We start from the raw sequence: 21778 nt of genomic DNA on the forward strand, positions 1-21778 counted from the left end.
CCATTAAAAAGCTATCCATAACAAATAGTGAAAAATTCTACCAGCCTAGGCAACATGGTGAACTGCGTCTCTACAATGAATACAAAAAATTAGCTGGGTGTGATGGTGCATGCCTATAGTCCCAGCTACTCGGGAGGCTGAGGTGGGAAGATCACCGGAGCCTGGGAGGTCGAGGCTTCAGTCAGCCAAGATCGCTCCACTGCACTTCAGCCTGGGTGACAGAGTGAGACTCTGTGTGAAAAAAAAGAAAAACAAAAAAGACAAACTCTGGAATGCCACGTAGGGTTTTTTAGGAGTCCCTCAGTGGCTCACTTTTCATGGCTTTGAGGCCTTAGTGATTTTCTCAAAAATAGTAACTTCTTCTCAGTACTGGCCCCCCAGGAGCCTGCCCATGAATGATTGGCAGAGGAGGATACAGCCTAGAAAGTGGAGCTATGTTGATTCATGTGGATTTTGCACTCTACTGAGATGCATTTAAGAATAAGTACCTGAAATGTGCTCATAGTTTCTTTTTGTTCCTATTGTACTAATATCCTCTCATCTTCTTCAGAGGGTCCAGTTGTAAATGCCAATGTCTCAGTGCCATTGATGTTCAGAGAGGAAGTGGTTGAATTCCCACAGGAAGAGTTGCCTGTTAAACTGTCTCAGGTGCCAGACCCTCCAGATAACATGAATCTGGCCAAGAATTTTCCAGCACATATTTTTGAGCCAGCTGTATTGTTAACACCACCCAGGCAGAAGAGCAACTTAAAATTCTCTCCTCTTCAGGACGGTAAGTCTTCTTCTAAAGTCACATGAAAGTTGTTTTTTATGTTTCATTTGTGCAATGTATTACTTTCACCATTACATGAGAAACAGAATTGAAAAAGACACTGATTACCACACATAGCCTTTAGGCTGAAGGAAGAATTTTCATGCTATGTGTATCATACCTGTGGTCATGTGTGACATTTAATTAATTTTATTGTATATCTATTTTATTAAACATTGTATTAAACTCAGATCAAAAGATCAGAGTCCTTAGCATTAAGATGCAGAGTAAGGGGAATCCCTTTTGTGCCTGTGGTCCAGGAGCATTTCAAAGAGTTAGAAGCAGGAGATTATACTCCAAAGAGTAATGAAAGTTAGACTAAGGAAAGGTGAGAACTGTGACTTTAAGGGTCTTGTAAGTGACAGCTGGTCATTATATTCACCTGTTTCTCATCAAAAGTTTTTCAGCTGAGTTAGTTGAGGGAATTTTATAATAAAAGTTAATGGGCAATTAAAAATAGCTTTAGAGTTACTCTTGCAGCTCACAGGTAGAGTTTTGAATAAACATGTTAAGAATGTATTATTCTTAGCTCAGAGATTCTTAACTTAGGGTTCATGAATGGTCTTCAGAAGTTCCATGGACTACCTCATTGTTGGGAAGATTAAATTTATTTGTCCCCATGTACATTTTTTCTGGAGCTATTGTTTTTATTTCATTTTTAAAGAGGTCTTTAGTCAAAAAAAGAACCATCTTAAACTCTCTTCCAAAGTTTTTTGAAAAATATTATTCAGGTCTGATTAGCCTGAATTTTTATTTCTTTGACTTTTTTTAAATTTTTACATAGGAGAACAGAAAAATAACTGTTTATTATTATTGGGACATACAAATTTTGTGCAATTTTCTGTACTTTGATGTATGTTTCCAATAAAGGACACAAAGAAGGCCAGGGGTTAAAGAAAATGGCAAATCCTTGCTATTAAAAATTCTGTTTTGGTATTTATAATGCAGATGTAGCATTCGTCAGATCAGTGTGGTGCAGTGGTGACAGTGCCGGGCCGAGAGTCAGAAGTGCTGGTATCTTGGCCCATTTATCGTTGACTAGCTGTGAGGCATGAGGCTCAGATAGTTTACCTTTTCTAGACCTAAGTTTTTCCATCTATGAAATGAGAAGACATTTCTTTATCTTTAATGTTCCTTCCAGCTCTATCATTGTATGATTCAGTATTTCCTCTTCAGAGGGTTTCAGTTACAATAAATATATTTACTCTGATCACAACCGTACTAAATGCGTGTTAAAGCAAATTTGTCAGGGATTGCTATAGACAACATTTTGTTAGTGTCTTCAGCAAGTCTGTATTTAAAATAACTGCCCATTTATTTTATAATGTGCAGACAGCTGCTTGTGAATACGTATTTGAATTGGTGATGCTTTATTATATTTTTCAAGCATTGTTTGGAATACTCACATATAAAGAATTATTCAGTTAAACAGAACATGCAGATGAAAATGGGTGATACATAGGGCCCTTCATCAGCATTCAGTTCTCTTTTAGGATAGCTTTGTCTAATAGAATTTTCTGGGTTGATGAAAATGTTCTGTATCTGTTCCATCCAGAGTGGTGGCAACTGGCTGCATGGGGCTAGTGAGCACCTGATAAGTGACCGAGAAACTGAATTTTAAATTTTATTTAATTTTAGTTAACTTAAATTTGAATAGCCACGTATGGCTAGAGGCTGCCATATTGGACAATATTGCTGTAGAATTTCCTATCATAAATATTTTCCTCTAGCTATTGATTTATTTCTGCTTTTCTTTACAGCCATGCTTCTTCAACGAGTAGTGTGTGTGTGTGTATTTGTGTGCAGTTTCATTTCATTTTCTGATGTCCCATTCATTCCTTATTTTAAAGTGTTCATTCTAATTCATATTTGTATATGGTTTTTAAAAAAGTACTGTCAATTTAACCTAGAGAAAGGCTCTCTAAAAGAAACTGATATTTATTTGAGATTGAGAATTGCAGTGGGAATATGGTGGGCATATTCAGGGAAGTAAAGGAAGACAAGAGTTTTTAAAGGGGAAATGAGGAGGATTATTTAAGTTGTTTTGAGATAACTATCCTTGGCTACAAGGATCAATAACAAGGGTGGCATCAGTCTAAGGTTGGACAGGCAGTTGTTGGGTAGATGTCCTCGCAGAATTATTTTTTGTGTAAGATTGTGGTGGCCTTTGTGCAAGGTTCTGGTTTTTGAAGTCTCTTGAACAGTTGTTGTTATCAGTCATATGTGCATGAGAACCCTTCCTTCCTGGCTTTTTAAGGCTCCACTTATCAAAGTCACTTGCGCTCTGACACAAATGTCTGAATTTTTTTTCTTTTGAGATGGAGTTTCGCTCTTGTCGCCCAGGCTGGAGTGCAATGGTGCCGTCTCAGCTCACTGCAACCTCTGCCTCCTGGGTTGAAGCTATTCTCCTGCCTCAGCCTCCTGAGTAGGTGGGATTACAGCCGTGCACCATCACGGCTGGCTAATTTTTAAAATATGTATTATTAGTACAGACTGAGTTTCACTATGTTGGCCAGGCTCATCTTGAACTCCTGACCTCAGGTGATCTGCCGACCTCGGCCTTGCAAAGTGCTGGTAGTATAGGAGTGAGCCACCGCGCCCAGCCAAATGACTCCATTTTGATTCTGACAACTTTCACAGTACATACCCCTAAAGGCAGTCAGTTTTATCCCAATTCCATTTTTATTAGGTAATTGTCTCTGTAATTAATATAAAATATTTTTGCATCTCTTTTCTTGAGATACCAACTCTACACAGTAATTATAGACTCTCCCTATGAAAGAAGAGAGTGTAATTCACAATAACACCTACCCCCCTTCTCTACTCTGGATAGTTCTGTTTTTATTTTTAATTTTTTTGTCGTTTTAAATACTTTCTATTTCTTTTTTAACTTTAGATAGTATTTCTTGACTTCCACTACATAGAATACTAGTGTCTCTTCCCTTCTGCTTCTCCTCTGTTTTCTACCTCCCACCTTCAGTTAATTATACCTTCCCTTTCACATTATTAAGTTTGATTTCATTAACCTCTTCCATTACAACTATGTTTTCTGTGTCTTGTCTATATACATATTGAAAAGTGAAAGCAAATAAATAACCATTACATTTTCTTTTTGAATCCATTGTTACTGCCAGTCCTTGTGCCAAGCAAAGGAAAAAGTTCTTATGAAAATCAAAGTGAATTCTTATTTCATGTTATGAGAGCTCAGACTCTTTTAGTTTGCTATACATTTATACTGTGACTTTCTTGTACAGTTTTTGCTTCGTGTAGACTTTCAAATTGCTTTTACTTTCTTGTTGACAAAAGAATAATATGCTTTCACTGTATCTTCAAGTCCTTTAGTCATACTGTCTGTGGCGTGGAATCTGCTTTCACCCCAGAGACACCTTCTCAAAGCCCTTTAAACCTGCTGCAGCCTTCACTGATTGCTTGCTGGGCCTTCTGCATAGATCTCATCCTGGGACTTGGTATCATTGCACACCTGGATTGGATCACCTGTTTCCTGGACTCTATTTCTTATTATTTGGTTTTCTTTCACAATTTTCTGAAAGAAATAATCAGAAAAAGCGTATACAAGGTAAACTCTGAGTTCTTGAAAATCTGAAGATGTTTTCATTTTTCTCTTACACTTGATTGATCGATAATGTGGCTAAAGAATTCTAGGTCAGTAGTTCTTTTTCCTGAGAAGTTAAAGGCATTATTCCACTGGTTTCTAGTATTCAGTGTTCAGTTGAGATGTCTGATAATAAGATGTCTTTTATTTCTTTATATTGGACATACTTGTTTTTTCTGAGAAAGCTTTTAGGATCTCTTGTTTTTATCCTGAAATTGCACAAAGTATGTCTAAATATGGGTTTTTACCTTCTTGCACTGTGAGACACACTAGTTGGACTTTTCAGTCTGAAGACATATGACTTTCTTCAGTTTGGGGAAATTTTATGTTGATCGTTGGGATCTTCTTATGTATTTGGCCTTATATCTTCCTTCTTATATTCTGGAAGATTTTTTCACTTTATATTCAAGCCTATCTTTAGGATTTTTAAAATATTGTCAATTGTATTTTTAATTTCCAAGCAAGAGCCCTTACTTGTCTGATTGTCCTTTTTTCATTGACACTTACTATGAATGCAGTATCTTCCAGAAACTCTTCTGAGGATACTGGTTAGAATTCTATTATGAATTCTCTTCCATTTTCTTCTGTACCTGAATTTTCTTTTCTTCTTGATCTGTTCTATTTACCTGTCTTGGCTTTTTTCTTTTGTGCTGCTGGTTTTCTTCTGTTGTTCGTTTGTGTTTAAGAATGAATAAGTTGAATATTATAGGTAGCTGTCATACATTTTCTCTTCTGTGCTATAGATAAGTCTAGGTCTGTTTTCCCAGTAGACTTTCCCTTATGTGGTTTCTTGGTGTATATGGGCATGATTTGCTAACTATGGGCTTCCTTTTAGAGTGTGTAAGTAGGATCCAGCCATTCACTTGAGGCTGTCACATTTGCTGTTTCCGTCTTTGATTTTTGCTTAGAAATGGTTCAGGGAAGTGGTGTGCAGCAGCTTGACTGGCAAAAGTATATAGTAGACAAATTTTCAAATAATTCCTCAGATTTCAGTTCTACTTCTCACTTTCTTCCTCTGTACCTGTCAGCTTTGTGGCTGTAGCCTTTTCAGGGTCCCCCCACCAAATTCTGGCTTTCACCTGTCATTTCCTTCTAATGTATATGTATTCTGGAGTATGGTTTCTGCTCAATTGTACTCTTTCACATACTTTCCATCTACTCCCAGGCTTCCAGAGATTTGCTGAAATATCTTGTTTGCTAATGATTCTCTTCCCAGACTATTCTCTTTACTGATTATGGGTTTATTTCCTTTTATATGCCCTTGCTGTCAATGAAAGGAGGTGAGATAAATGTGTGCTCAGTCTGTAGTCTTGAACTAGAAGCATCCCTCCTTTTAATTAGGACATTCCACCCAAACTACTCTTGCTAAGGGCTCCAGTGGCCTCCCTGTTACTAAGTCCAGGGTACATTTTTCTGTCCTTATCTTTCCAGGTCTGACAGTGGTATTATGCACAATTAACCACTTTGTTTCCTCGATGCCATGTTGGTGTAATATTTTCCATATCTTTCTGACTGCTCCATTTTAGTCTGCTTTGCTGGCTTTTCCCTCCTTTACCTGACCCTACATGTCTTGATACTGGTTTCTCTTCTCCCTCTACTCTTCTCTCTGGATAATCTCACTCATTCTCGTGGCTTCTGATACCTTCTAAATGTCAGTGACTTTCAGTTTTATATCTTAGCCCAGATGTCTCTCTTGATTTTTAAACCCATGTATCCATCTGCTTGGATGGATACACAGATGAATCATAGGGCACTTTAAGTTCTTGATAAGCCCTCCTTCCCCTAAGTCTGTCCTCTTGCCTTCAACATATCTGTAAATGTGATCACCATCTACTCAAAATATGTGTCATCTTGATCTGTGTGTTTTTCTCACTCCCCATTTCTAGTTCATTACTTTCAGTTCTTTGACAAAATATTTCTCACATTTATTTACTTCTTATCATCTCTAATGCCAATATACCTTAGTCAAAGCTACTATCATCTTTCTTCTAGACTATTGCAATTGTTTCCTGGATTTTCTGCTTCCATTTCTGCTATCCTCCAATTATCCACAGCATTTAAGAAATGTAAATCAAATCATTGCCAGACCTTCTCTAGGTTTTCATTGCTCTTAGATTAAATTACAAAACGTTTAACATGGTCTAAAAGGCTTTGCCAGAAATGGCCACTGCACACGTCTCTAATCTCCTGCTTTTCCGGTTCTCTCCTTGTTGCTATGCTACAGGTAGGCTGGCCTCATATCTTTGCTCTTTCCTGTTTTTTGAGCCTTCACATATGTTGTTGTTTCTGCCTGTAATGTCCTTTGCTCTAGTTCCTATTACATATGTAATCATTTAAAAATTTTACTTCCTCAGAGACGCCTTTCCTGGCTATCTGCTGTTTAAATTGGGTACTTATACCCACTTCCTCATTCCCCAAGATTCTCAGATGTGAGTTAATGTATGTGTTAAAATGCGAACTTGACAGATGGTTTTTCACAAGGGTACTGACAAATGCTTTAAGGAATATAAAAAGTCTCTGTACTTGATTACGAGAGGTGGCATTGCTGGTGTGTTCTCTGCTGAAAATAGTTTAAGCATTCAGAAGCCAAACCCTTCTACTGAAATACTTTTCTAACTACCATGGTGGGCTAATGAAATGAGTATAGTTCCAATCTATGGGAAAATAATACATGTTTGTTATTTTTAAATTCTTATCTATAGTATTGAGAAGGACTGTTCAAACTCGTCCTGCTCCACGACTTCCTCCAACTGTGGAAATAATTGAGAAGGAACAAAATTGGGAAGAGAAGACCTTACCTATTGATACAGACATTCAGAATTCAAGTGAAGAGAATCGTCTCTTCACTCAGAGATGGAGAGTCTCTCATATGGGAGAAGATTTGGAGAACAAAACTCAGGCTCCTTTTGTTAACCTCTCACAGCCCCTCTGCAATTCCCATTCCAACACTCAACAGTCAAGAAGCCCCACATTCTCAGAAGAGCTCCCAGTACTGGGAGATGGGCAGCAGCTGAGAACAAATGAGTCATTAATACAAAGAAAGGACATAATGACACGAATTGCTGATTTGACATTGCAGAATTCAGCTATCAAGGCACATATGAATAATATTATTGAGCCCAGAGGAGAGCAAGGGGATGGACTCCGGGAGTTGAACAAACAGGAAAGTGCAAGTGACATGACTTCTGTGAGTACCATTTAAGGATTGATTAGGGACATATAGGAATTTAAATAGAAACTTTAGCTTGGGCAACTTAAGAAACTTCTTTTCTGGCTGCATAGTATTGGAGGGGGGAGGGATAGCATTAGGAGATATACCTAATGCTAAATGATGAGTTAATGGGTACAGCACACCAACATGGCACATGTATACATATGTAACAAACCTGCACTTTGTGCACATGTACCCTAAAACTTAAAGTATAATAATAAAAAAACAAACAAAAAAAAAGAAACTTCTTTTCAGAAGTGATCTTAGAAAGCTTTGAGGCTAGATGGCTTATGCTTTGGCATGTCCTCAATACAATAGGTCCAAGTTATTTATCCGTCTGTTGTACATACAAGACAGCATAAAAGGAAAATTATATAAATGAAAATAGGACAAAGATAAAATGTGTAGGAAAGCTAAGATTAAGTTAGGAATGAAGTTTTAAGTATAAAATATAGAATTAATATTACTTGAACGTTTGCCACACAGCCACATGTTAATTGAAAATATTTTTATTCTTAAAATGGCTCATAAAAGAGTATTGGCCCTCAACTCATGAGTAGTTAATTTTTGAGGACATAGAATGGATTTTCCTATAGAAATGAGGTGGTTTTTTTGTTTTGTGTTTTTTGTTTGTTTGTTTGTTTGTTTGTTTGTTTTTTTTGAGATGGAGTCTCGCTCTGTTGCCCAGGCTGGAGTGCAGTGGCGTGATCTCGGCTCACTGCAACCTCTGCCTCCCGGGTTCAAGCGATTCTCCTGCCTCAGCCTCCTGAGTAGCTGGGATTACAGGCATGCACCACCATACCTGGCTAATTTTTGTATTTTTAGTAGAGATGGGGTTTCACCATGTTGGTCAGGCTAGTCTTGAACTCCTGACCTTGTGATCTGCCCACCTCGGCCTCCCAAAGTGCTGGAATTACAGGCATGAGCCACTGCGCCCAGCCTGTTTTGTTTTTTTGAGATGGAGTCTGACTCTGTTGCTCAGGCTGGAGTGCAGTGACGTGATCTCGGCTCCCTGCAACCACCACCTCCTGGGTTCAAGTGATTCTCCTGCCTCAGCCTCCCGAGTAGCTGGGATTACAGGTGCTCACCACCATACCTGGTCAATTTTTGTATTTTTTGTAGAGGCGGGGTTTCACCATGTTGGCCAGGCTGGTCTCGAACTCCTGACCACACGTGATCTGTTTGCCTCGGCCTCCCAAAGTGCTGGAATTACAGGCATGAGCTACTGCACCTGGCCAGAAATAACGTTTTAAAGGATTATTAAAGCCAGACTTTAATATGCATATTAATCATCTGGGGATCTTGCTGAAATGTGGTTTCTGATTGAATAGGTCTAGGGTGGGACCTGTGCATTTCTAATAAGTTCCCAAATGATGCCAGTGCTGCTGGTCTGAGGACCACACTTTGAGTAGCAAAGGTCTGCATTTTATAGTGCAGGAGTTTTGTAAGTTAAATAAACTTTGTGGGCTAACCTGATAACTTAAACCTTCATTTCGTTGTTTCTGGGGGAGATAGGAAGTCTAAATTCAGCTAGGGAGGGTTTATAAAAGTGCTCCAAATGCTGGTTCCAGTGATGGTAGACACTTTCTTTTACCCCTTCTAGAGCCAAGGCAGCTCCTGTCAAGATTCTGATTGGAGGAGCTGGGCACTGTCACTGGGGATTAGAAGCTCCTGAGGTGGCTGTGTTCATAAAGCCTTTAACAATAGTGGTTAGAGGGCTTTGGTGAGGAAGATCAGGGTGAGGTGGGCCATAGAGTAAGGGCCATCTCTGTCAGCACTGGGTCATGGGGAATAAGGACAATATGGGTATTGAATCATAGAAGTAGTAGACAGAAGGAACTGGCAGAAGAGGAGCCAGAAAGGAATATTGCTAGTAGGGAGCAGCCACTGGTAGTGGTGTATATAACTAAATACCAACTGCCTCAATTTTGAGTCACTGGGAGGCATTTATATATTTGTAGTTTTGAAGATTATTCGTTAACAGGCAACTCCTGGTTTAAAAAAGACAGCAGAGTCTAATGTTTTGCTTGCCTCTTTTTCTAATTAGTATATAGATCAAGCTAGAAGGGACTATCTAATATTTCTGTCTTCACTACCCTCTTTTGTTTTAATTGGAAATACAAAATGATCTTTAATTCATACTGATTTTCCTATTTATTTATTACTAATAGACATAAGCTAAAAATCAGTGATTTTTATTAGGGATTGTTTTTTCCCAAAGAGAAATGAAATAACTAGGACTGAAGCAATGACATAATTAGGAATAATGAAATAATTAGGAATGACATAAGCACATTTCGGGGGGGGATTTTCAAATTAAACTTATGCTATATTTTTTGGGTGGCTATTTTTTACCCTACCTCTCATATTTCTTTCCAATCACCAACTATTCTTGAATCAGATACCTTAGGCCAAAAGTGGCCTGGGGAGGCTGACATACGGTTAGAAGGAGTGACAAGATTCCCAGAATCTTTGCCAAATGGTGCATATTTGAAGATTGTAATTATAGAAACTTCTGTTTTAAAGATAGCAGATCCTCTTTTCTAATCTGTCAAACCGCAGATCTGTCTTCAAAGATGTGTGGCATTTACTTAGAGACCAGCTCACTTGGAGTAGTCTCTTTGCTCATGTGATCTTTTGTGCAGCTCTGCAGATTCTAAGAGATACAGAAAAGCTTTTCCCAGAATATATGCTTAGATAAAGGGACTGTAAATTCTATTGTGTGCTCACTATTCACATTTATATATAATAAGGGCTATGAATACTAACTTGCTGGCATTAGTAAGTCAAAATTGTGTGAGATCAAGGCGGGTGGATCACGAGGTCAGGAGATGGAGACCATCCTAGCTAACACGGTGAAACTCCGTCTCTGCTAAAAATACAAAAAATTAGCTGGGCGTAGTGGCGGGTGCCTGTAGTCCCAGCTACTCGGGAGGCTGAGGCAGGAGAATGGCGTGAACTCGGGAGGCAGAGGTTGCAGTGAGCCGAGATCACGCCACTGCACTCCAGCCTGGGCGACAGAGTGAGACTCCGTCTAAAAAAAAAAATAAATAAAATTGTGGGATTTTTCAGTATTCAATTTGTACTTTTTTTTTTTTCTCCCAAAGACTTTTCCAGTAGCACAGTCTCTAACACCAGGTAGTATGGAGGAACGGATTGCAGAATTGAATCGACAAAGTATGGAGGCTCGTGGAAAACTACTGCAGTTGATAGAGCAGCAGAAACTTGTTGGTTTGAATCTTTCTCCACCAATGTCACCTGTTCAGTTACCTCTCAGAGCATGGACTGGTTGGTCACAAATTCATGATTTAAAAACGAAATATGAAGGTTTTCACTTTTCTTGATTTTGCAAGTTTATATTAACCCAAAAGAAATACCAGAGTGTATATTTTGGTGCCTTCAATTTTGCACAGAAAGAAACAGCCCTAACTCACAGGATAAGTGACAGAAATGGGATTAGAAGGCAGATCTCCTGATTCATCCTATCCTATGATGCCTATAGTTAATCTTTGGTGTCTGAGTTTCTAAATTATCCTACATCTAAATGGGATTCATTATAGTGTACAGTTCACTTAGGTCATATGCTACAACTAAGCATGAAATATCTGAATGTTAATTTAGAATTTTATCAGCAACAAATTACAAGTTATTATTCTGTAAAACAGTTAAAACATTTTCACTCAATTAAATTTTTTTATACATTTAGGAATGTGAAAAGCTAGAGGGGATTCTGAATAATAAAATAGTAACTGAAAAAATTGTCATAGTATTCACATTCAAAAAGATACTGATGAAACGAAGTATGTATCAAGTTGCTTTTTATCAGAAATTGCATTATAAAGGCCCTCAAGGGACAGAGCTACATGAAGAGTACAGAGAGATTGATTTTGGCCCAGTAAAAGAGAAGGCTCTAATTATCAGGAATAGAAAAAGCTCCGCATACCAGTAATTGATGTGTTCTCTGAGATGTTCAAACATTGGTGTTTGAAGGGGACTCATATGTCTTATTTCTGGTTGAGGTAGGTTACCTTTAAGATATCTTCCAATAAGAGTTTTCCCCTCAGAAATTATTTCCTTTTTGAAATACAGACCCAGAAAGCAGACTCTTTTGGAAATTGCTGGAAAAAGATGGTAATGCATTTCCCCAGGGCCCTCTCTCTTTGTTTATTCTAGGCTTCCTCAAATGACAGTTTTGTCTGCTGTTCTTCATAGTTATGAAGCCTAGAGACAACTTCTGATTAGAATAAATAAATCAATTAACTATGTATGAACATGTACTATGTGTGAACATGTACTATGTGCGAACATGTACTATGTGCCTGCCATGTGTGGGCTTTAATACTCTAACATTTGAGTAGGTGAGCAGGCAACAAACACATCAATATTTGGGATAATATCAGTTAGTGCTAAGTGCAAGGAAGAAAAATAAAGCAGATCAGCCTTAAGAATAATTTTGTGTTTAAATATACATCTTCCATTTCAGTATTTCTGTATGGTTAAAATATGCTTTTATTTATGTTATATAATTTAGTCCTCCACACACTTTAAGAGGAGACAGGGCTAATATTATACCTATTTGATAAATAAGTAAACTGAGGCACAAAGAGGTTATGTGATTTATCAAGTTACAAAGCAAGTTGTGGATTTGCAACTGCATTCTTTCCTGTGCAGTGATTTATCTCTAAAGTATTCTTTTTGTAAGTAAAATTCTTATATTTATTTTTAAAAAAACCTCTGTGGACTATAATGATAAAAATAAAAATAAACCATATGCCATGAAAAACCTCTTTTGTTTTCTAGGGTAACTGAGGAATATTTTGTAAAATTAAATAGGGTTTTATTACCTTGTAAAGCCAGGAAGTCACACAAAGCCAGGAGCCTCTGTGAAACTGCCTGTGATGAACATAAAGTCTTTCATTAGTAAATACTTAGTAAATATATGCTGATTGATTGCCTACTTCTGAAATATGGGAAATATTCATAATTATACTTGCTACTGGCCATATGGAGCTCTTCGGCCAACTTTCCTCTCCTACTTTAATGTCTTCGGTAATAGTCATATTGTAATCGAGTTAAAAGATTTAAAGTTTTACTGAATGACTTCAGAAATTTTCTTTTTCCTTTTGGGAAAACTTTAGGTAAGCTCTTTTGGACAAAGATCTCAAGTTCTTTAGGGCTAGCTCTTAATTCCTGTTTTTCACCTCCAGAACTGACGTGATGCCACTTGTCTGAAGATTCTGGCTCTCTATGAACTGGCATGCTACTGAATTAACACTAGTAACTAAAGTTTCTTATCTCACAGTTCAGTAAAAAAAAAAAAAAAAAGTATCTCAAGTGTATCTTGGGCTAAGATTAAAAAATACGGAAAGAACCACCAAATTTGTAACGTGCAGTTTGCAGTAAGATGGAAATTGAGTGAAATTTTTATTTCATTGAAAGGTAATGAAACTAATATTTATTTTTATATTTTAGAAGGAGCAAAGAGGACAATTGAGGTATCTATTCCAGGAGCAGAAGCCACAGAAAGCTCAAAATGTAGTACTGTCTCTCCCGTCAGCGGGATAAATACAAGGAGGTAAGTTGCAGTGTGAATATTTACTTAAAAAAAAAAAAAAAGAAAAAAAGAATTTGGTATGTATTTTATTCTCTTTGTAAAAAAAGGAAGTGTACAATATCTGACTTAGGTTGAGACAGACTCATGCAAAGAGAGTAAAATAATTAGAAAATAGAATTTTGAGGGGAAAGGGAGTGAGGAATAAACTTTAAGTAGAAAGGCATGGGTTTGCTACTGAAAACAAAAGTGAGATAACACATATGTAGAGTATTTATGGGTTACAAAATTAGGAAGTGATGTATGACAGGACAGCTGAATTGACCAACAGTATTTTCCTCCTTCACAGTAAGTGAAACTGAAGCTCTCAGAGCTAATTGGGTGATTTGTCTAGATGGGTCATATGATTGGTAAATAGTGACACTAAGGACATACGTGGCCTTTCTGTCTCTACTCTGCATCCTTACTATTGTACTGTGCTGTTCCAGGTCATGTTACTCTTCTACTACCTGGACCTTCTTCCCCATCCCTGTACGTTCATTTTTCCCTTTATTACTGAAAACTTATCCATATAATATTGTAATGGCAGATACATGTCATTATACATTTGTGAAAACCCACAGAATGTGTAACACAGAGAGTGAACCCTGATGTAAACTATGAACGTCAGTCAATTATAACATATCAACATTAGATCATCCATTGTAATAGATTTGTCACACTAATGCAAGATCTTAATAATAGGGGAAACTGTGTGTGTTGGAGGTTGGGGTTAAGGGGCATGTGGGAACTCTGTACTTTCCACTCATCTTTCCATAAACCTAAAACAGCTGTAAAAATTAAATTGTATTTATTAATTTATTATTAATTGTATTGTATTTGTATTACAATTTAATTGTAATTAAAGTTCATTTTCATGTTGCTGATAAAAACATAACCGAGATTGGGAAGAAAAAGAGGTTTAATTGGACTTACAGTTTCACATGGCTGGAGAGGCTTCAAAATCATGGTGGGAGGCAAAGGGCACTTCTAACATGGTGGCAGCAAGAGAAAATGAGGAAGAAGCAAAAGCAGAAACCCCTGATAAACCCATCAGATCTCATGAGACTTATTTACTATCACGAGAATAGCATGGAAAGACCGGCCCCCATGATTCAGTTACCTCCCCATGAGTCCCTCCCACAACACGGGGGAATTCTGGGAGATACAATTCAAGTTGAGATTTTGGTGGGGACACAGCCAAACCATATCACTATTAATGAACAAATAAAGACTTACAGGTTGGTGAAAATAAGTTACAAATAATTTACATCATTGGACCTAAGTCAGCCATATGTTTTCAAGCTCTTGCCAGTATTGAAAATTGTCATTTTTTTGCATAATCTTTTAAGGTTAATAATGATAGCTCACTCTCTTACTCTGTTTTATTTTTCATAAATAGATCTTCCGGGGCTACTAGTGATTCTTGTTCTCCACTAAATGCCACCTCAGGAAGTGGGAGATTCACACCTCTTAATCCAAGAGCAAAGGTACATGTTAAAATGTAATTGTGAAATGTATATAGGGGTGAGGGTAGAAGGTGGCTGATTTAGTGATTTCCATTCTTAATTATCATTCCTGTTATCCTAAAGCTGATACGATATTCTTAAAAGAAAACAAATACTAATTTACCTTCATTAGGAAAAACAAGCCATATACTTCTTCTGTTTTCTAGGGTAACTAAGGAATAAGGTAAAATTCAATAGGATATTCAACAGTCCTTAAAGACTAGAAATTACTGGTTTCAGGTAGAGCTTCCCAAATATTATGGCAGGACACACAGGTGTGCCTTGAATGGGTTGTAGATCTACTGAGCTATCGGTTCCCCTAGTCCTTGTGCCTGGGTGGGGTTTGGGACAGCCAGAGCACTGGGTCCAGTCACTTTTCCTCTCACTGTATCCCTATGTGCCATATCTGACTGTGCCATTGGTTAGATAGGTTATGGTACCAGGGAAAAATAAATGTCTTAATGTGTTCTTCATGTATTTTGATGTGCCATAGGTATGTATAGAAGCTAAGCATTTCACAGTATATTCAAAATTTTTACAGAAGGCATTTTTTCTGTCGTGCTACTACAGTAAAATATAGTTCCTTTGAGTGGTTGTAGTAAATTGTGAGGAGATCTTTAAAATTATAAAAATTAATTTTGTAGACTTGAGCCAACAAGTGTCTGACATTGGGAAAATCTTTGCATTTCTTATTACTGAGTTCAGTAATTAGATCAAAGAGTGCATGCTTATAGCCCAAATTAAATGATAGGGGAAAGATATTAAATGATAGGGGAATGATAGATATCCAAATTGTCCAGTTCTAGGAGATTTGTTCTTTGCTACTTCTTATGTTCTACAAAAGCTTTAAAGTAAGCTATTTTATATAAATTATTCTTAGTTCCTGGAATTTAGTAACATTTAATTTACTAAGACCAAATAACTGCCTTTTTATCATTTTAAAAATTTATGCCTATGATATCTATAAAACACTGGACTTAAAAAAATTATGACTCCTAAATCAGTAAGAGGATCTGTTGATCAAGTAATCAGTTATTTGGTAGTATCTCTGTTAGAGAATAAACATTGCCAATAGCAATTTAATTTCCAGTACCATTCAATGGCACAGGATGACTTTGTTTTAGGCACTTGGTCTAAATGATCTGTAAATCTTGAGTAGTCTCATGTTTCTGATTACCATCTAAATTTTTTCTGTGTCTTTGTTCAACAGATTGAGAAACAGAATGAAGAAGGCTGGTTTGCTCTTTCTGCCCATGTATCATAAGTGAAGTCAGGTCTCGCTGAGTTTGTTCTTAATAGTTTATTACTCCCCTTTCCCTGCTCTGACTTTTATATCCTTTCAGATAAAACCTACAAAGATCCTGTGAATTAGTACTAATGAAACAGAGAAAGAAAGCAATTATTTTTTGACTTTATCAAATAAGTTTTCAACAACCAGCTGACCTATAGCTCCCGGTGAATGAAATTTTGACTGTAGAGAAGTTAAAGTTTTATATTTTAATACTTTCTTAAGTATTGTAAGGGTCTTTTTTTGATTAATACATTTTTACCTTTATGTTTATTCAGGGTTTTTTGAGGTTTAGTGTATCTTAGTTGATCCATTTATTTATTTATTTTCCTGAAGAACTAATTTGCTTTGCATGTAACTTATAATAAAACTCCTCTGTGTGATTAGAGTCTGGCTTTCAGGAAAATGTAACACCTACTTTTCTTTCTTTTTTCTTGGGAAGTCATTGCTGTTCATCATTTTTTCCATCAAGTGTAATATACAGCCTTAAAAAAAATAGGCCTGGGAGTGTTTGTTTATATTTACTTAAGCAGGTAAGAGTGGTTGCATTTATTATAAAATCTTATGTAGTTTTTAAATGTGAAAATGCCATCAATAATGGTAACGCAAATCAAATAAATATGATTCTAGAGTTCAAATGCCTAAATGTGGTAACATTGATTTAATGGTATATTTAATGTTTCAAACAATTAAATAGAAAAAGTTGCTATTAATTTTCCCAGCCCTGAATTTAAGCAGATCTTTCAGGGTAGATTTCTCTTTTCTTTTCTTTTCTTTCTTTCTTTTTTTTGAGGCAGAGTCTTGCTTTATTGCCTAGGCTGGAGTGCAGTTGTGTAATCTGGTTCACTGCAACCTCAGTCTCCCGGGTTCAAGCAATCCTCTTGCCTCAGCCTCCTGAGTAGCTAGGATTATAGGTGCATGCCACCACACCCAGCTAATTTGTGTATTTTCAGTAGAGACGGGGGTTCCACCATGTTGGCCAGGCTGATCTCGAACCCCTGACCTCAAATGATCCACCTGCCTTGGTTTCCCAAAGTGCCGGGATTACAGGTGTGAGCCACTTCACCCGGCTCAGGATAGATTTTTCCGGGGTACCCATTTGATTCTGAGATGTTGATTTCTATTTTAAACTTGTTTTTTGAATGATCTCTGCTCCCTGGCTCTATGATAGGAATTCTCAACCTGAGTGAGCAATTCAAACTGAGATTACTTTTGTTTAGACTCATATATTTCGATAACATATGACTTCTCCAGTATGCCCCAGAAAGCTGCTAATAACTTGCTCAACTTGAAATTTACAGTTTTCCAAATTACAGGTTGGCAGAGATATTGGATTGATAACAACATCCACAGTTATGATATAATCATTCTTATGCTGTAAACAAAATTGTTTTGGTTAGCAGAATTTAATAGTTAACTGTTAATACATACTAGGCACTATTGTAGCCACTTTATGTGCTTCATGACACCTTATGATATAGGTACTATTATCCTCATTTTGCAGATGAGGAAACAGGTACAAGGAGGTATTTTCTCAAGGTCACACAACTAGGGCGTGGTGGCACTAGAATGGGAACATAGGCAGTCTTTCTCCAAAGCCTATGCTGTGCTGCCTCTTGATGGAGAGTAAACCTGTTTTACAGTGTGTGTAGTATGGAAGCAGCATAATAATAAGAATAGCTGTTCCTTATTGAGCCATTACTGTGGCAGACACTGTACTATAAGCTGCAGTATCACCATTATCTCATTTGAATCTCATAGTAGCCCTATCAATTAGAGGTATGTAAATGCGTCGTCCTCTCCCAGCACCTTTACAGATGAGGAAACTGATCCCTAGAGGTGAAGAAAGTTGTCTAATGACAGAGTGCTTGTAAGAGGTAAGCCAAGACTTGAAGCTCTTTCTTGCAGTTACTGGATTTCTCCTAATTTTTGGGAACTAATACAGTATAGTAGCTAAGGATGCAAGTACTGAAACCAGAAATCTTGCCTCAAATGCCATTTCTGCCACTTGAGCTGTGTACTTTGGACAAATTAATCTCATCTTTCCCATTTGAAAGTCAGACATAATGTCTTCCCTGGAGGCTTGTGAGGATTAAGTGAGGCAAGTGTATGTCAATGGGCTGAGATCAGAGCTTGGCTCACAACACTCAGTAATGATCACTGCCAAATTTTTTTGTGTGTATAAATAAATACACTATTTCCCCCATGTTTCCATTTTTTAAGACCTTGTATAGTGAATTTATTGTATCTTTCTCAGATTAACAATTGCACACAGTGCTTGAAATTTAGAGGTATTTCACCTGAAAAGATGTCTAGAGGTTGAAAGAAAACATGCTGGGCATATGATTTGAAAGTATAACTAACATGCTATTTAAAATTAAGTTTACCCTATGTTTTCTATCTTTTCTGGCACCTAGATATACCATTTAATAAGTAATACCAAGGATAATCATCTGTTTTTTTAAGCCCTGGAAAATCTCGATTAAAGAGGACATTTCAGTATTGCAAATAAATGCATGGTATTTGTGTAACATTGTGGAAACTAATAAACACAAATTATATTATAGCAATTTTTTCTTGCCAATTTTATTGACACATAATTTATATATAATAAATGACATATATTTAAAGAGAACAGTTTATTGACTTTTGGCAGTTGTATATACCCATGAAATTACCACCACAATTAAGACACAGCATTTCTATCATTTCTAAGATTCCTTGTGTCTCTTTCCAGTGCATCTCACTAAGTCCTAGGCAACCACTTTGCCCAAGTCTCTAGACTATCTTGGATGTGGAATGACTTTGTGTATGTTTAACTTTTGAAGAAACCTCTCAAATAGTTTTCCAAAGTGGTTATGCCATTTTACATTCCCAACAGCAGTGTGTGCGAGTTCCAGTTGCTCCATATCCTTCTGCATTTGGTGTTGGCAATCTTTGAAGTTTTACCCCTTCGCGTGGATGGGGAGTTATGTGTATTGTGGTTTGTATTTCCCTTATGACTACTGTTAAGCATCTTTCCATGTGCTTATTGGCCATACATATATCTGATTTGGTGAAGTATTCAAATCTTTTGCCCATTTAAGAAATAGGGTGGTTTTTTCTTATTGAATTATAAGAGTTCTATTTTTTTTTGTGGTTTTTTAAAATTATACTTTAGGTTTTAGGGTATATGTGCACAATGTGCAGGTTTGTTACATATGTATCCATGTGCCATGTTGTTTTGCTGAAAAAAAAAAAAAAAGAGTTCTTTATACATTCTGTATACAAAGTCCTTTGTCACATATTGGAATGACCATTTTAAAACAGTATTTGGTAACTAATAACGTTAGGCTAGATACTTTAAAAAACAGTATGACCACAGTACTACAGAGAGGTTGAACAAACTGCCAAACCTAGAAATCTGTCAAGGGAGGCCTGTACTTTTGTGCCCAGAGCGCTGCGACCAAGAAACCCACAACATAAAACCTGATTTACTCTTAAAAGCCAACAGAGATAATATAGTTTTAAAAATAACAAAAATCCCACAATGTATTGTTGTTGTTGATGTTGCCGGCAAGCTGCCTACTATCTCCCAGGACCCCTCTTAAAATCGAAGTTAAAACCTCAACACAGGAACGCCGCGATCAGGGCTCCGTTGGGCTATTTTGGAATATCGGGCAGGTATCTTCGACGGTATTCATGTCATTTAATTATCTACATGACGTCCTTTAGAGGATGATAAACTCGTCGGGCTTTTGTGTTTGGCTTTGAACCAGTGTCATGAGGCGGAAAAGGCCCGACCAGAGGGCGGATAGGTACTGGGTTCCCGACGTCACCGCCGCTGGGTGTCCCAGAAAGCTGGACGCTGGCCGCGCATGCGCCCCACGTCCGGTCCTGGTTCCGCCTCCCTGGAAGAGGGATGGTGTTGCCTCGGTAACGGGAGTAAACGGAGGCCTCCGGCAGACGCTGTGAGGAGAGGAGCCGAGGCGGTCAGTACCTTCGGTGAGTTTGGACCTCAGCAGCCGGCAGTTTCCACACCCTCCCCCTTAAATCTGTTTGTGATTCAGAGGGCAGTGAACCCCACCTGGGCTTCTCTCAGGCTGGACATCAGTCACTGTGACTCTTAGATAACCACCTCCCTGCGGTAGCTCAGCAAACTTTTGAAGCCTCGAGTATTCTCAGGCTCGGAGCTAGACACTGTGTGCACGGTTCCTGCTTGCGAGACCCTGTCAGTCTGACCGGGCAGAAGCCAGCCAGGCAGCAGGAGCACGGCTTAGTCAGAGCAGCAGCGAGTCTGCTAGGAAAGTGCTAGGGCTCCCCGCTCCAGCGAGGCACCCGCCCTGCGCTCAGCTGGGTGCGACGCTTGGCACGCTGGGCCCTCTGCACTTCGGCTTCCTCATCTCCAGAAAGAAAGGTGATAATGTGACCTCATGGAGTTCTTGTTATTATTATTAAATAGGATAAGTAAAGTGCTTAGCACATGCATGGCACATAGTAGGTGCACATAAATATTTATTGTATAATAGGTAAAGACAGTCGCATACATGTGTGCTGCTCAGTGTGTCCAATCAATCATGAGTTGCTAAGGGTGCGTACTGATGAAAACCTTTGAGAGGAGAAGGGGCTAAGGAGGCTAGGGAGAGAGAGTGTGACTGTAGCTGGGCTGCAATAAGCTACAGACCCTCTGACAAGGGACCTTTACACCAGACCGAGGAATCTGAGCTCTTATTTGATGGCAGTGATGAACCATTAGAGGTTTTAAGCAAGAGTGACACATTAAAAGCTGTGTTTTAGAAATACAAGCGATAGTGTAGAAAATGGATTACAGAAGGGAAGACAAAGTATGACGGTACGATAATGGTAGAGGTGAGACACAATGAGGACGAACTACAGAGGGACAGCAGGGACAGTAGGGAATGAAGGGAGGGGAGGAATTCAAAAGGCTTAATCACTGGACACTTAGTAACAGGACTTGTAAATCATTTACATGAATTGGGTGAGAGGAACGGATTCAGAGTAAATGTGCTGCTTTCTCTTCTGTAAAATAATGACAATAATAATAATGGATAGCAAGACTTTGTCTCAAAAATAGTAATAATAGGCTGTGCACGGTGGCTCACGCCTGTAATCCCAGCACTTTGGGAGGCGGAGGTGGGTAGATCACCTGAGGTCAGGAGTTCGAGACCAGTCTGGCCAACATGGGGAAACCCATCTACTAAAAATACAAAAATTAGCCGGGCGAGGTAGTGTGCGCCTGTAATCCCAGCTACTCGGGAGGCTGAGACACGAGAATCGCTTGAACCCGGGAGGTGGAGGTTGCAGTGAGCTGAGATCGCACCACCGCACTCCAGCCTGGGTGACAGAGCAAGACTCCATCTCAATAAATAAATAAAATAATAATGGTACCTACCTCATAGGGTCGTTTTGAGAATTATACGATAATATGTGTACAATTTCTTAGAACTATGCCTGACACATAGTAAACATTAAAAAAGACAAGCTATTACTTTTTTTCTCCACAGCTGTATTTCACATTGCAAAGTAAAAACCGAGAGCCTGTTTTATACATCAGTCACTGTGACTCTTAAATAACCACCTCTGGCACACTGTTGGGATTGAGTGAGCTTGTGAGCATGAGGACCAGAACCTGGACTCTGGTGAATGAATCAGAGTAATGTCACCTTAGAGAGCACTCTGTCTGGCATCCAGCCAACCTTCTAGCAACACACTCCTCTGCATCAATGTATACTATTATTTTCCCTTTTTCTTTGTACT

General features: G+C 38.1%; 2 protein-coding genes across 9 annotated transcripts in view; both read left to right on the forward strand.

Annotated features, from left to right (window-relative positions):
- The window catches only part of SPICE1 (spindle and centriole associated protein 1), a 102767-nt gene extending 84168 nt beyond the window's left edge, over positions 1-18599 (forward strand). For all 7 annotated transcript variants that reach the window (XM_058437501.1, XM_032150155.2, XM_032150156.2 and 4 more), the window contains exons 13-18: positions 551-772; positions 7127-7611; positions 10743-10923; positions 13108-13210; positions 14628-14715; positions 15944-18599. In XM_058437501.1, the coding sequence (XP_058293484.1) occupies positions 551-772; positions 7127-7611; positions 10743-10923; positions 13108-13210; positions 14628-14715; positions 15944-15997 (1133 nt within the window). In that variant the 3' untranslated portion in view covers positions 15998-18599. The remainder of the gene's footprint in view (positions 1-550; positions 773-7126; positions 7612-10742; positions 10924-13107; positions 13211-14627; positions 14716-15943) is intronic.
- A 1295-nt stretch (positions 18600-19894) lies between these two features.
- The window catches only part of CFAP44 (cilia and flagella associated protein 44), a 154661-nt gene continuing 152777 nt past the window's right edge, over positions 19895-21778 (forward strand). For both annotated transcript variants that reach the window (XM_058437495.1, XM_058437496.1), the window contains exon 1: positions 19895-20005. The gene's annotated coding sequence lies outside the window, so the exon portion shown is untranslated. The remainder of the gene's footprint in view (positions 20006-21778) is intronic.

The sequence above is a fragment of the Hylobates moloch genome, unplaced genomic scaffold (genome assembly GCF_009828535.3).
Source record: "Hylobates moloch isolate HMO894 unplaced genomic scaffold, HMol_V3 SCAFFOLD_4, whole genome shotgun sequence".
Taxonomy (NCBI): domain Eukaryota; kingdom Metazoa; phylum Chordata; class Mammalia; order Primates; family Hylobatidae; genus Hylobates; species Hylobates moloch.